General features: G+C 37.4%; 1 protein-coding gene and 1 long non-coding RNA gene across 9 annotated transcripts in view; one reads left to right on the forward strand and one right to left on the reverse strand.

Moving 5' to 3' along the window:
* Positions 1-14,066, forward strand: part of LOC135298926 (uncharacterized) — a 47,466-nt gene that overhangs the window by 14,361 nt on the left and 19,039 nt on the right. The window lies entirely within an intron of this gene.
* The window catches only part of CENPE (centromere protein E), a 39,193-nt gene continuing 25,721 nt past the window's right edge, over positions 595-14,066 (reverse strand). For 6 of the 7 annotated variants that reach the window (XM_064417096.1, XM_064417101.1, XM_064417100.1 and 3 more), the window contains 13 exons: positions 13,352-13,594; positions 12,261-12,461; positions 12,034-12,180; positions 9,283-9,495; positions 7,893-8,102; positions 7,150-7,359; positions 5,898-6,119; positions 5,063-5,266; positions 4,374-4,486; positions 3,781-3,878; positions 3,038-3,197; positions 2,362-2,624; positions 595-1,548 (listed from right to left, as the gene is read on the reverse strand). In XM_064417096.1, the coding sequence (XP_064273166.1) occupies positions 1,451-1,548; positions 2,362-2,624; positions 3,038-3,197; positions 3,781-3,878; positions 4,374-4,486; positions 5,063-5,266; positions 5,898-6,119; positions 7,150-7,359; positions 7,893-8,102; positions 9,283-9,495; positions 12,034-12,180; positions 12,261-12,461; positions 13,352-13,594 (2,382 nt within the window). In that variant the 3' untranslated portion in view covers positions 595-1,450. The remainder of the gene's footprint in view (positions 1,549-2,361; positions 2,625-3,037; positions 3,198-3,780; positions 3,879-4,373; positions 4,487-5,062; positions 5,267-5,897; positions 6,120-7,149; positions 7,360-7,892; positions 8,103-9,282; positions 9,496-12,033; positions 12,181-12,260; positions 12,462-13,351; positions 13,595-14,066) is intronic. The other variant, XM_064417099.1, reaches the window with a different exon arrangement.

A 14,066-nucleotide genomic window follows, 5' to 3' on the forward strand; every position in this document is an offset into this window, starting at 1 on the left:
GTAGGTACAGTGGTTGGCAGTTTTCAGCCATTCAAAGTAAATAGAAGGTTGGCTCTTGGCTAAAGAAGTACCTCCATCAGGTATATAACATCCTTGTGTGACTCCCCAGTTCCAGTAACTGCTGAATGCTCAGGAATATCAGTGTAGCCATTTGCTTGTCAGTTTGGGTGACCCAAACAGGACCTGGCATCACAGAGATTTATTCCTATGAAATAAAGATGATGCTTTTGATGCAGGTATCTTCCTTAGGAATGACTTTCTCATCTCATGATGATGATTTCATCCTTAATGGAGTTGATCACAGGATCAATTCCTGTTTAGTTGCAAGTGAAAGGCACGGAGGGGAGGAAAGGGAGGAGGATCTATGTTTTAGACTTCAACCATTTTCTGATAGATTCAAATTAAATAAAACTCTGACAACAGGAAACTTCTGCACAAGTAATTGCTGCAGATGGTTTTAGAGGACAGAGACAAGAAGAATAATAATGATGGAAGTGATGAAATCAGTATAAAAGACAGTAATTTGGTAACATTTGGACACTGAATGTTGCAGTCAGCATCCTTGGATCATAGCACAAGTGAACAGCAAAACTATTTTTACATATTTAACACAACAAATTTTATTGTCAAGTTAAAATTTCTTATATAAAACATACAAAATGTAGGTCTCACAACACAGATAAGTAGGTTAATAAAAGAGTCCATCTTGCCACAATGATCTGGTTTGTTTTCCCTTCACTAGAGAAGCAGAAGAGTGCGAAGTCCATTGTTTAATATTTTAAAAGAATTCAATACACAACTTCAGACAGGTGTGTTGAAAAATGATGCAAAATTCAAAGTTACTCACGGTACCATAATTGGCTGAGCTGCAGAAACTTTTAAGGAGTTTAAGAGGAACCCTTGATTGTGTGCTCTACAAACAGAAGATCAGTAACTTCGGTTGCAGTGTCCAAAGAAGTCAAGATTGTGATGAAAGTGCAGTTTCTATTGGCCTAACGGAAGTATGGTATGAAAACCACATGCTAACAAACAAAAAAAATATTTCTTGCCAAGTCAACAGCACTTTGAAGACAGAAATATCAACATCCCAGAAAAGGGCTGTTCTAGGAATGATAGAATGAAAAGTTGGAGATTGAGAAGTTTCACAGTAATTAGTTTGTCATCCATTCCTTGTTTCCACTTTCTTCTTCAGTACATTAGCCTCTCTTTGCCATCAAAAAAAGTCCACATCAAAACACCAAAGCAGAACATCAGCAGATTAGCAGGTTGTGGGACAACATCTGGTTTTCCATCTTTGTCCTCATATTCCAGCTTTCCCAGGTGTGAGAAATAGAAACTCCAAGACAGCAAAGATGGAAGAGGCTGATGGTTTTTAACCTGAAGCAATTTTCTTTTGTATATGCAGATCTTGGCTGTAGGCACTGTAAGGGCAGCTAACAACAGAGCATCTTTACTGGGTGCTGCAGTCAGGGGCTTTATCTCTGTCTGAAGTCCCAAACAAGTGCTTAAGATGTTCTTCTGTGGACTCTGTGCCCGCAGGTCGCGTATCTGTACAGAAGACAAGAACATGAAAGCCTTTCTCAGACAAGCAGCAGGAATACAGTGATTTAATCTTTATTAGTGCTTTGTACATCAGCTATGAAAGCTTTCCTCTTAGGAGCTGTGTGTTGTGAGGAAAGTTGTGCTGTTACCAAGTTGGCCATCACAAAGCCAATAATGAGTCGTGTTCTTTCTGGAAGCCTGTTATTAATACCTCAAAAACTGGCCAGTCTTCAACATGTTTGCTGGGGCCTTCTGAAAGCTGTGAGAAGCATGAGGGCAGAAGGTCATTAAAAGGCAGCAGGCCAGATATAAGAAATCTGAAGTGAGGCTGAGGAACAGAAGTTCTCATCAAAACAGCTATTATTGCAGCTGGAGCCAGGCAGAGTAGCAAATGCAACATCAAAGGCTAAAGTCTACCACCTTGAAAAATTTCCTAAAAAAGTTAACCAGCAGTTAACTTTATATAGTTTTACCAGAAATCTGTGCTTAACCAATGTAAAGTTAAAAACCAAAACATTTTAGAGCACCAGGTATCTAAGAACAATATTTTGCTGACTCACTTCTAAAAGTCACTCATCAACACTTCCACTGAGGAAAAGGAAAAAGGGTTTGTATATTCTGCAGCAGGTGAAGGATTCATTTTGGTGTTTTGATTCTGTAGAACATACAGAATCTTCACAGCTCAGACTGTCAGCTTTTCAACAGTCATATGACAAACCATTCAAGAAAACTTATCATGCAAGTTTCAGATCTCAGGCCATCCCTTACTTACATTTTGCATCTTCAAATTTTATAGGACTCTCCCACCGTGTTACATACCTGTTAGCACACCCAAGTTGGAATTATCGAAGAAATTTGTTGGACAAGTCAGAGGCAGAGGTTTTGGTAAGTCCTGAGTCACTGTTTCCTGAGAAACAGTTTCCTTGCAGGGTGAAGGCATTTGCTCTTTAAAGAAATATGACACTGCCTTTTTAGGAGACTTTGGTATTGTCTCTCGAGTAGTTTCTCTTGAGGATCGTTCTCTCCATTTTAGTGCTCTTTCTTTCCATTTCCTGAGTTCCTCTTTCAGTTGAAGTTCATCACTGAAAAGAACCCCAGCATACAATTAAGAAGAGTTTAAAGCAATTTATTTAAGAAAAAATTCCTGGAGAACAGACAATTCCTGTATTTTCAGATGATGTATGACAGACATAGCAGTACAACAGCTGTGTATCTTGGTTTCAGAGGATTTTTTTTAAAGCTGAAATTCCTTCCAATGTACAATTCAAGTGTGTCTTCCATAATTTAAAAGATTCTTAAGAAAGCAAGCAATTTGAAGTTCAAGAGGCCTTTATGGCTTTATAAGCCATAAAACACTAGCTTTAAATAAAAGTTTATGATATGAAATCTAAAATTAATGGTTACTCACTTCCATAGGTCTCCCAGAAACCAAATCTAATGATCTCTGTAAATACAACAAATTATCTGACATGCTGCTTGTCAGCTGTCCACTTACCTCAGTAGAAGGTCGTTTTGCTTCTTCAGCTGCAAGTTCTCTTTCTGTAGCTTGGCTTGTTCAGATTTTAGAACAAGTATTTGTGTGCTCTGCACAATACCACTGCCACCACCACAAGTAAGGGGTATTTGGGATTGCTGAGGATCTGCTTCTTTCAGCACTAGAAAACAGATTTATACATTATGTGTGTGCATTATTTGGAGAGTGCTTAAAACCAAACCGATACATTTTTTAGCCTATTCCTTCTTGTGGTCTTATATGTGAAACTTCACTGAGTTACAAGAGGCATTACAACAGTTACTCTTTTTTCCACACAAAATACACCTCCCAGTATTCACACTGCCAGGGAGATATTAAGAAACATGACAGATTCTTCACTGGGCCATTTAGAGGTAGAGTAGTTATTGTTCCAGGTATGTCATAGCTTTGATTAGAACTAGGTATTCATATGTCAAGGAGAAAGTGGGAACATGAGCTACCATCACTGCAGCTTATCCCTCCACAAGGGCAAACATGGCTGGAGAAAAACACAAGAGCTGCTGTAATTCTAATGCAGTTCATATGCAGCTAATGTAATCTACTTTCCACCTCATCTTCCAATGCATGCACCCAGTTCTCCTCATACCCTTTGAGTACAAAGCCTGCATCTCAATCTGGTCTTCAAACACTTAACCTCAAAACTCAATGTTTAACATGAAAGAGTCCCTTCTATTTATCTTGAATATATCACATTGGGTAAATACCAGTAACATCTTGCTCTTGGTGTGCTCTTCTCAGTTCTTCCTTTAGCTTTTTTAACTGTTGTTCTTGGTGTTCTGCAGTGGCTTTATAATTACGAAGACTGTATGAAGCAGGAAGAGAGGGAAAAAAAATCAGATAATCTCAGTTTAATAGTTATTACACTTTCAGTTGAAATCTAATGAGCTATCAAATACAAGATACACCCATGTTATACAAGAAAAACTACATAAACCTGGTTGTCAGTCAGATTTTAGATAACGTGCACCCAAAAGTTAGACTAATTATTTGTGGTGTATCCCTTCTCTCTAGTGAAGTAGAAAGTGCTTTCAGTTATTGTTTTCCCCTTGCCTTCTTTGTGAGAACAGTTATTTAATTTATGGCTGAACACGGTTGATTGAGAAATTTTGGTGGGTGTATAGGGAAGAAGTTTTGTAAGCAACCCAAAGTGCGTATAGATTTTACTTTCTCTAAAATCACCATAAAAACTTACAACAGCTCAGGCTGAATGCTTACTTCTTATTATGTGGGAAAAGAGCAAAGTAGAAGCTAAGTTTGAAGTAGTTGAAAATTGTAAGAAAATAAAATATGAACTTACTTCTCTTCAAAGAAGTTGGATTGTTTCATTCTTTCCAGATCACATTTTACCAATTGTGTTTTGAGATGGTCAATTTCTTCTTTGTACAGCTCAGCACCTTTATCTAATTTTGCCTGAAAATAAAATATTTAGTAAAAATAAGGGCTTTTTACTTAGCAATGAAATTAAGGGTTGTTTACCTTGTATCTTTACTATGATCTGCTAGATTTTGCAGGACAAGATCAAGAGCAGGAAGTTATTTTTCACTAAGGTGGCTCACTTTACCAACTAGCACTATAGTAGCAGTTGGTATCCTAATCTTGTGTATTACCATGCAACCATATTTTGGCAAGTTTTGCTGACTTCTGTGCAGACTAAATCTGGGAATTTTAAAGTAGTGTGCAAATATATCACACTGAGTAAATAGTTCATGCTTCAGTTTAAAAGTTTTAAAATGTTTTAAGTGTTTCAGAAATTCATCACATACAAGTGACACATTTAGTTTCTAGTATCATAATTTGGATTCTAAATGTTGCACTGGTAGAATGTGAAATTGTCTATTCAACAAGCAAGTGGAATTTACTCTAGGAATGCCATACAGAACAAATACATTGACTACAGAGAGTTGAGTTTCACCTACAACTGTTGTCAAGCATGCTTTGTGTCTTCCATTGGAGGAGAAAGAGAAGAGTGAAGTATTTTGCTCATACCTGAAGACTCTGCTTCTCTGTTAAGGCAGTCCTGAGGCAATTATCCATCTCATTCAGTTTGGCTTGCAGTTGGGTGAGCTCACTTGTCTCTGTTCTTATTCTTATCTGTGCTTGTAACTTGCTTATCTTCTCATCTCTCTCTTTGACACTGTCTCCTACTTCATTTATTACATTTTCTAACTTCTGAATTTTTACTTTCATAGCCTATTGAGACATATTAATCAACCAGTTATGAGCAGTTATTTCAAAAGATAGTAACAGTAACAGCACGTGGTCATATTTTTAGCAAGAACTAGCAAAAACCCAAACCACACACAAAAAAGAAATCAACACTACAGGCTCTATGGCAACACTTCATGTCCAGGTCACTGTTTCATGTCACCTTTTAATAGTCTAGAACACTCAAGTCTAAGAAAAGAAAAAGTGCTTTGGAGAGGGATAACTGTGGCATAAAAAATGAGTTCTCAATTCCTGTGATTAAATAGAGAATTCTTCTCCATCTTCATGTCTGACAGAGTGAATAGCATAAATTTACAAGAAACATCAAGAGTATCACCCTATTAAAGTCAATACTTCAAAAGTAAATAAGAGCTTTCATATGAATTTCTGAAGTGAACATCTATTTGTGTACAGAAATCAGGCCATTAAAAGAATCATGTTGCAGGCAAGAGCTCAAAATTCCACTTTGGAAATAAACGAGCTACTAAAAGTGTACTCTATTTGTATTGTGGTGGCTCAGATTTACAGTTGCCATCAATCCCTATGTTCAGTTTGGAGTACTCTCCCTTAGAAAGCAAACATCAAAGAAGTTGTCCTTAGAAGCAAGTATTGGTACCTTTTTATCTTGTTCTGCAGCCTTTAATTTATTATGAAGCCTATAATTTTCTTCTTCTAATGCTAGACTGGCAGAGCCACCAGGGGCCAGTTTTTCTTTTAGAGTGTTTAGATCCTGAAGCAACTCTTCATTTTTCTCCTTTCTCTGTTTTAATTCAACATCAGCATTTTTACTATAATCAGCAGTTCTGGCATCCAGCTCTGAAGAAAGTTCAAGGAGTATCTGAAAATCACACAGAATAATTTTAAATAATTTTTTAATCTGCTAGAAATATGGCAAGTGAAGAAACAGGAAGTACCTTAGCCTGTGTTATTTTCACATTCTTGTTTCAGTGCCCCATTTGACAGTGCTTGCTGTCAGAAATAGTATCATTATCACTCAAAGAACACGTTCATTTACAGAAGAAAGGGAGGCAGGAAGGGGCACAAGAGAAGATGATAATGCAGAAATACTGGTAAGCCTGCAATGCACTAACACAAACTCTAATATTAGAGAAACAAAAGGAACTACATTGGGAAGACTTCTTGAAAGTCAGCCACAGAAAACCATAATTTTTCACAGATTTTTCTTACTAGAACACAATCACTGACTAAAGGAAATTAAACCTACACATTGGACTATTCTAGAAATCCACGTGTTTAACATGCCAAATAAATAAAAGTTTCACAATTGTCAGGAAATGACAATGTATACTAGATTTTTGTTTGTTTGTTAAAAGCTTTTATCCACATAATAATAGGGTCAGGGAATTCTTTCAAAAACTTGCCAACACTGCAAAATCCCAAAAAAGTCAAGACTGACTATTGACTCTACAGAAGAAACTTTTAAAAATAGGCTAAACTTAAGATTTAATCAGAAAGTTGAAGTCTTGTCAAATGGTGTTCATGATGCACTAAACCCTGAAAAATGCTGTCCATGTTTCCAACAGGCAAGCAGTAAGCATAAGAAAGAAAGGAGTATAAATATAAATTTAACTGAGTTTCAAAAATGGCTATAGTAGTTTTGATAAAGTTTGGCAAGAAAAGCAACATTTTCCAGAATTCAGACTAATAAGACCCCAAATTTTAAAAAATCCCAAAAGTTTAAAAAATCTTGAAAAATCTTTTAAGTATTCCTATGTCTTACAGGTAAAAGTATGAGTGAGTGCTGATAATAAATGAACGATCATTTAAGAACCTCTTTTTGTGTTTTGTTCATCATAGCAAAGTGCTTACACAAAATACATTTCTGATTCTATAACATTGAATTTTACCTTTACTTTAGGAGTCCAGAATTTAAAGACTTGCAAGAGTCTTTCATTATCTTTCTTGAGTTCTTCTTTCAGCTCCTCTGCATCCCAGTGAGTTCCTGAACAAGCTTCCCAGAACTGTATTGTTTCTTTTCTAGCATTTTCTTCCTGCTCTAACTCTGCTTCTATGCAGAGAAGTTCATTTTCCATTTCTGATACATCTTTGACAATGCTCTTAAAAAAAAAAAAGAGGGGAATTAAAATTTAAGTACTGGTTTGATTATCACATGTCACATGTGATATGTCACATACCTTCTGTCCTCTCAGCTATCAGTATAGCAGGAAGGCTGTTTTAGCATCCAATTATCATATAAAAGGAGTTTTGCTAGACTTAAAATTACACCCTATTGGGAAAGCAAGAAGACAGTCTACGTTTGTGGGGCAGGTGGAAAGGGGGAAAAGTGCTTATTAGCAAAAGTTTATTCCATTGTTTTAGAACAAGTCATCTTGGTATTGGATGGTATGCACTGTAAAGGGCAAATAAGTAAATAACATTCCCACTAGTTTCTAAGCTATTAATTTTATTTTCAGCGGCTTTATGAAGCAAAATCCTCTTATTAGACCTGGCAGCATAAAAAACACACCTATTCCTTCACCCCCCCCTTAAAAAAAGTTTTAACTGATAAATCCTCTGCCATTAGATTCCCACCACATGACCCCATGCCTTAGAATGGGTTTTTATTGTCTATTTTCCCCCCAAATATTACCTCTACATCCAAGTAGAAACTCTGCAGCCCTTCACAGCTGTTTAACTCTTGTGATGATACTTCATTCTGCTTCAAATTCATCTTCCTTAGACATTGAATCTGGGATTGTAGGTGATCTTGTTTTCTCTTTTCCTCAAGCAATTCCATTTCATACCTGTGAACAGTAGTGTGGTACTCTCTTCTCTTTGTGCAAGCAGAGCTGAACAGAAGCTGTTGCAGAAACATGGGATGCATCAGTGAGCCTGTTTTAAAATGGTACCCTACATCCAGCTAAAATACAGTATTTTATAATTTAATCTATTTACTCTCTGAGCCTCTAAATGTCCAGGATAATTAACACATGACTAAGAAAATCAGGTTCACAGGTGCATTATAGTAATGGCATGTAAAGGTTTTAGCTGAGACAGCACTTTTCCAGTATGCTATTTTTTTGTAGCCCCCAAAAAAGCCAAGAAGTCTAAAAGGCTCTAGACAGACTCCCACAAATCTAAACCTTGAAAAACAAAGTAAAGTTTTCTTTGTTATATTTATTTTCTCTTGGAGTTGTGAAAGGTGCAGATGATCTATGAGAATAATATCATCGTGCTGATTTAAAACTTTATTCTAGCAGAACTCACTAGTTGAATATTAAACATCTTTAACCATGAAAGTTAAAAACCATCTGTGGAAAAACTTAAATGTAAAATGGCTGGGTTAAGTATGAGGCCCTTTGGAATATTAGTTCATCTTCCAAGTTAATGGATATTTGTAGACATCACTGATTCTCAAGAACCTCACCCTCTCTCTCCAGGCCTGTGCATGTTTCCATGCTCCAACCAAAAAAAACCCAGCCCTTAGAGACAGAAAAAACTCTTGCCAGTTACTGTACTTCTGCATACATTAACAGGAATTCTTTCTCAACTACCCTTAATTTTTTTGCTAATAATTTTAGTACAGGGGAGAAACTGATCCCAAACTGGGGAAGATCTTCAAGGCTGTAAAATCAAACTACCTGGGCAGCTTTTCAGAGCAAGCATGCATGCATCTCCAAGCCATCTTGCATGTCTTTTTCCCCCACAGAGAAATGCATACTTAGTCATCTATTATTTGATTTAGAGTACAGAAGGGAAATTTCATTTTCCAATTAAAATGGAATAATATTAATGAAATAATTCTGTGCAAAGCAGCTGAACTACAGTTAAAAACTAAGTTTGATTTACATAACTAAGTAGTTCTAGTTTTCTAAGACTGTAAAGCAATTACTATCAACTTATTTTCTCCAATGTATGAATTCTCAACTCCCAAAGCTAAAGTATATAAAATCCTAGCTGTTACTATTGAGAGCTTATTTAAAAATACCCAAACCCAAGCAATATGAAGCATCCACATATTCAGCATTTTAAGTTGGTACCTTCAATTTGGTCAATAACTTCTGGAGACGACTGTTGATTTCCTCATTTTTAGTTTGAAGTGTTTTGATTTGTTTACTCTGCTCCAGTGTGAGCTGAGGCAGTATCCCAGCTATCAGTGCTTTCTGACTGTTCAGTTCACTCTTCAGCTTAAGAGACATTGTAGACAGACATTCATATCTCTTCCCCATACTGGGGAATTTCTCAAGAAGCTCCTAAATGAAAGTGAAACAAATCAATTCATTCATAATAAGGAAAACTGTGATTAGCTATAAACAGAAACATAAAATAAATTACCCGACTCCAGGACTAACCCCTACAGTATGTACCAGCTTTATAACACGAAAAATTATTATGATTAAGACTTCAGTTTTGACTTGCCACAGAGATATGACAAAAACACTAATCCAGGCACAAACCCAGATAATTTCATAGATTTCCAGCAAATAATTTCACAAGCTCAAATTGTCTTTGTGGTTTAGATTGTCTGGCCACATCAAGACTTGTAAATCAGGCAGGAAAAAAAATTACTGCCTGTTTACAAGTTTGCCAGCTGGCCTTCTGTCAGGATGGACTCCCAGGTTTATCTGCTTTTCCTTTTTTGAAGGAAAGGGCTCACGAAGTGGGTCCTAGCACTCTGCCATGAAAAGAAGGTGTGAACAAGCAGTGAGCAGGCTCAGTACCGCTACAGGCTTGAAGACCCAGTAACCTGCAACTCCAGAATCATGTTTAATTATGTCTGTTATGCATTTTAAATAAAGTATAAAACTCCCCTGACATACTCCCTCCATCACTGGTTCTTAGTTGAAAGAACCAAGATTCACCAGTTTTCTTAACTCTTCACCTCACAGTAAAAACAATGGAACATTAATAGATGGGACTTAGCCTCTTCCCACAGAAGTCAGAAGGGGAGAGTGCTCTTAAAATGTGATGTTAACTTCCTTCATTATGATTTAACTTTATGAGATGTGCTAGTATTTTGTTTTCTGTTGGGTTGTGGTTAGTGAAGAAGGTTCCATGTTGTTGTAGTAGAGTTTGAGCTCTGCTCTTTGCAGTTTGAAGGTTGTAAGGGTTTGTTTTGTTGAGTTGTAGTTTAGGTCTTCATTTTAATTTGTTATTTTGGGTTTGCAGGCCTTTGTTGTTGGTTGTAATTTACTTTTTCATTGTAATTTTATTTCTGTGTAATTAATTTAATTTAATCTTATTTCTTCTTATTTGGACACCAGATGTGATGATGCAAAGCGACACAGAGGCCCCAGGCAGTGCAAAGGAGAGCCTTTTATTGCAAATCCCAGGCCTTTTTAAACAGTTAGCTGGTTATCAGTTTATGTAGTTTTAAGGCACAACAAGCCCAAGTCAACCAGCCACCACAATGTGGACATGCAGCAGTCATGCAGCTCGTCTCTCATGTCTCTCTAACCCTGTTCCAGCTGGGTCACTCTCCCATGGCTCCCTTCTACTCAGCTGAAGTAGCAAGCTGAGCCATGATTTTACAAGTGTAACAAGGCCCTTATTTTATAATGGTTGACCTATATGCAACAATACACATTGATAAATCCTGGTTTATTTTGGCTTTCAGTAGGTTACTAGCTCTTCTTGTATCTGTAATAAAATATACTCAGGATAGCTAACTAACCAAAGGTCTGAGGAATTCCTCATTTGAGGGCAGAAGTGCTTTAATCAAATTATTTTAACTCTGATTTAGTATTTGAAAGGGAGTAATGGAAGGGAGGCTTTGGGGGGATTTTACAAAACCAAAGTGGCAAAGTGCTTCTGTTTGAGGTTCAACGAGGGGAACTGCCAGGTTGCAACACTCCTCATGCAGTGCTCCAGGCTGGAGGAATAGTGTCTGGAAAGCTTCCCAGCAGGAAAGGGCCTGGGGGTGCTGGTCATCAGCTGGCAGAACATGAGCCAGCATGTGCCCCAGTGGCCAAGGGCATCCTGGCTTGTGTCAGGAATAGTATAGCCAGCAGGCCTAGGAAAGGGATCAGCTCTAGCAAGGCCACACCTCAAATCCTGTGTTCAGTTCTGGGCCCCTCAGTACAAAAAGAACATTGTGGTGCTGGGTTGTGTCCAGAGGAAGGCAACGGAGCTAGGGAAGGGTCAGGACACAAGTCCTATGGTGTGGGTGAGGGAGTTGGGGGTGTTTTAGCCTGGAGCAAAGGAGACTGTGGGAAGACCATACCACTCTACAACTGCCTGAAAGGAGGGTGCAGCCCTCTTGGGGGGGTGGCCTCTTCTCTCCAGTAACATGTCATAAGTCGCACTAAGGGAGGTTGAGACTGGTTATTAGGGAAAATTTCTGAATTGAAAAGGCTGCCAAGTACTGGAACAGGCTGCCCAGGGATGTGGGGAACCACCATCCCTGGAGCTACTTCAAAGATGTGTACATCTGGCACTTAGGGACACAGTTTAGCAGTGATCACGGCAATGCTGGTTTAAGGGTTGAAATCTGTAATCTAAGAGGTCTCTTCCAACCTACATGATACTATGACCCTACATGACTAGTTATTTTCACTGGGGTGGTTGGACAGTAATGAAGCAGGTGAGATATTCTGTGAACATTAAGTTGATGTGCAATCACTGAACAACAACAGCAAATCAACTATCACATGGTACACAGCATCTCAGCAAGATATGCAAACAATTTAATAGATAGTGCACAAAAGCTTTATGCTCCATGACAAGTGGAGTTTAAGGACAAGTCATTAAGTTTCTATATGCATCCTTAAAACACACAAAAATAAGCTTACCTTGATTTTCAAGGTTTTTTCTGTCAAGCTGTTATCAGCCACCCGCTCTGCAATATCCACTGTGTTTACCTGAATGGACATATTGTTCACGTTTCTCTGCTTCAGTTGTTCTAAAGCATCTTCCAGTTTTGCCTTTGTTTCAACACACTAATATAAAAACACATATTTAAGTACCAGTTGAGACAAGAAGTTATGAATAACTCAGGTATGCAAATTGCAACACTCACCATCTCAGAATTTCTTTGCAATTCTGTCTTGAGCTGGTCCCGCTCAAACCTGACATCCTGAAGAAGTTTTTGTAGCTCATCTTTTTCATGATTCACTGATAAGATTTGTTCTTGAAGTTGTAAAGAGTGACTATTACTTTCAGCTAATAACTGGTCCTTCTCACATGAGACACTATTTAGTGTCTCAGTTAACTGTTGAATCTGCAATGAACAGTGGAGAAAAAGCCAAATCACCATTTGGTGGTTGCAGTCTTTATACACCCTATGAAGTAGTCAAATCACTTGTGTCATACAAAAATCACAATTCTTAGTTACTAAAATTCACACTAGCAAAATATAAGTTTAAGAATAATTTTAATTTAATTTAGAAAAAAATTAACAAGGAAGAGGAACAGCATGACACCCAAAGAGTTTACATCACTCAGCTTTGGTTTTCTGTAAAGCAAGTGGAATCAAAGGAAAAGGCAATCAATCAACCTATGTCTATTTAATAAAAAAAATTAAAATAAATAGAAGATGAGCATTAAAAAAATGGACAATTTCTTCATATTTCCTCTAATGGAGACTAATATTTGCTAAACTGAAGCAATCCTCAATTATACTCTTTGATCTACCAAAGGAAAAACTTGTCTGGTGAAAAGCTGCAAAGCAAACACTATGAAAAGCATGAGTTGACCAGAACTAAGTGCAAGACTTGCAAACATTGATTGCCTGGTATTCAGAAAGTGTGCAAAGCACCAAGAATTCCAAATCCAGTTAGGTTCATGCTGTCTACACAGTGCCATTTAAAAAGATCAAAGACCTGTTCAATTACTGGTTATTATATTAAAAATACACTCAGCAGATAAATTCACATTCCTTCGAAAGCTGGACCAACCCAAAGGGTCACAAGGCTGAGATCAGCAGATAATGTTATTACAAGACATCAGTAAAGACATGTGGAAAAAATCCTTTGCCCATGTTCATGTTTGTTTACCAGCCATAAAGCTGATCTGCTGAGAACAAAAATAAAAAAGTTTGTGCAAAAATTTAGCATATGAGTAATAAAACATCAGAAAACAAAATAGTGACTAAACACCAAAACTCCTCACCTTGCTTGTTAGGCTGTCTGCCAATATCTCTGATTGCTTCTGAACCTTCAACAAGTGTTCTTCCCTTTCTTTACAAGTCTCTACCATTTGCTGAAGCTCTTCCTTCTCCTTGTTAAGTGAAGTGATTCTCTCAAGCTGCTGACACACTTGCTCACTCATTGCCCTTTCGGTTTGTTCCTTTTCTGCCAGGAGGTCGCCGTGCTCAGCTGAGACACGAGTCAGGTTCTCAGTGACTTCAGAGAGCTGGAAAGAACAAATCCAAACCAGTATTGGTATTCATAATCACCTCTTGCATGGGCAAAAATAATTTGATGCTCTGGAGACAAAACAACCAGTTACAAGTTCCTAAACTTCCTTGTCCCAGCAATGAGGTCTGGATTGAAGAAATTATTGGATCATCATGCAGAAGCACTGTCTGTACATATGAGATTTATAAATGGATTGTTTTAAGGAAAACATAACCAGCACTTTCCTGATATAGGACTTCAAAAAAGACAATGATTCTGTTTAAAAGCCAATCAAATGTCAGCACGACTGTCTCAGTGGAAGGCAGAAATAAAATGTGGAAAAACAAGAAAGACATTCTAAATCCATAAAAATGCCCGAGTTGCTGTATCCACAGTATGTAGGAGACATTCCTATACACTAAAAAGAAGCCTAAAATCCACACTGGCTTCAGATATGAAAACAAAATATAGAAAATAAATTTATAATA

This window comes from Passer domesticus, chromosome 4, assembly GCF_036417665.1.
Source record: "Passer domesticus isolate bPasDom1 chromosome 4, bPasDom1.hap1, whole genome shotgun sequence".
NCBI classification, from domain to species: Eukaryota; Metazoa; Chordata; class Aves; order Passeriformes; family Passeridae; genus Passer; species Passer domesticus.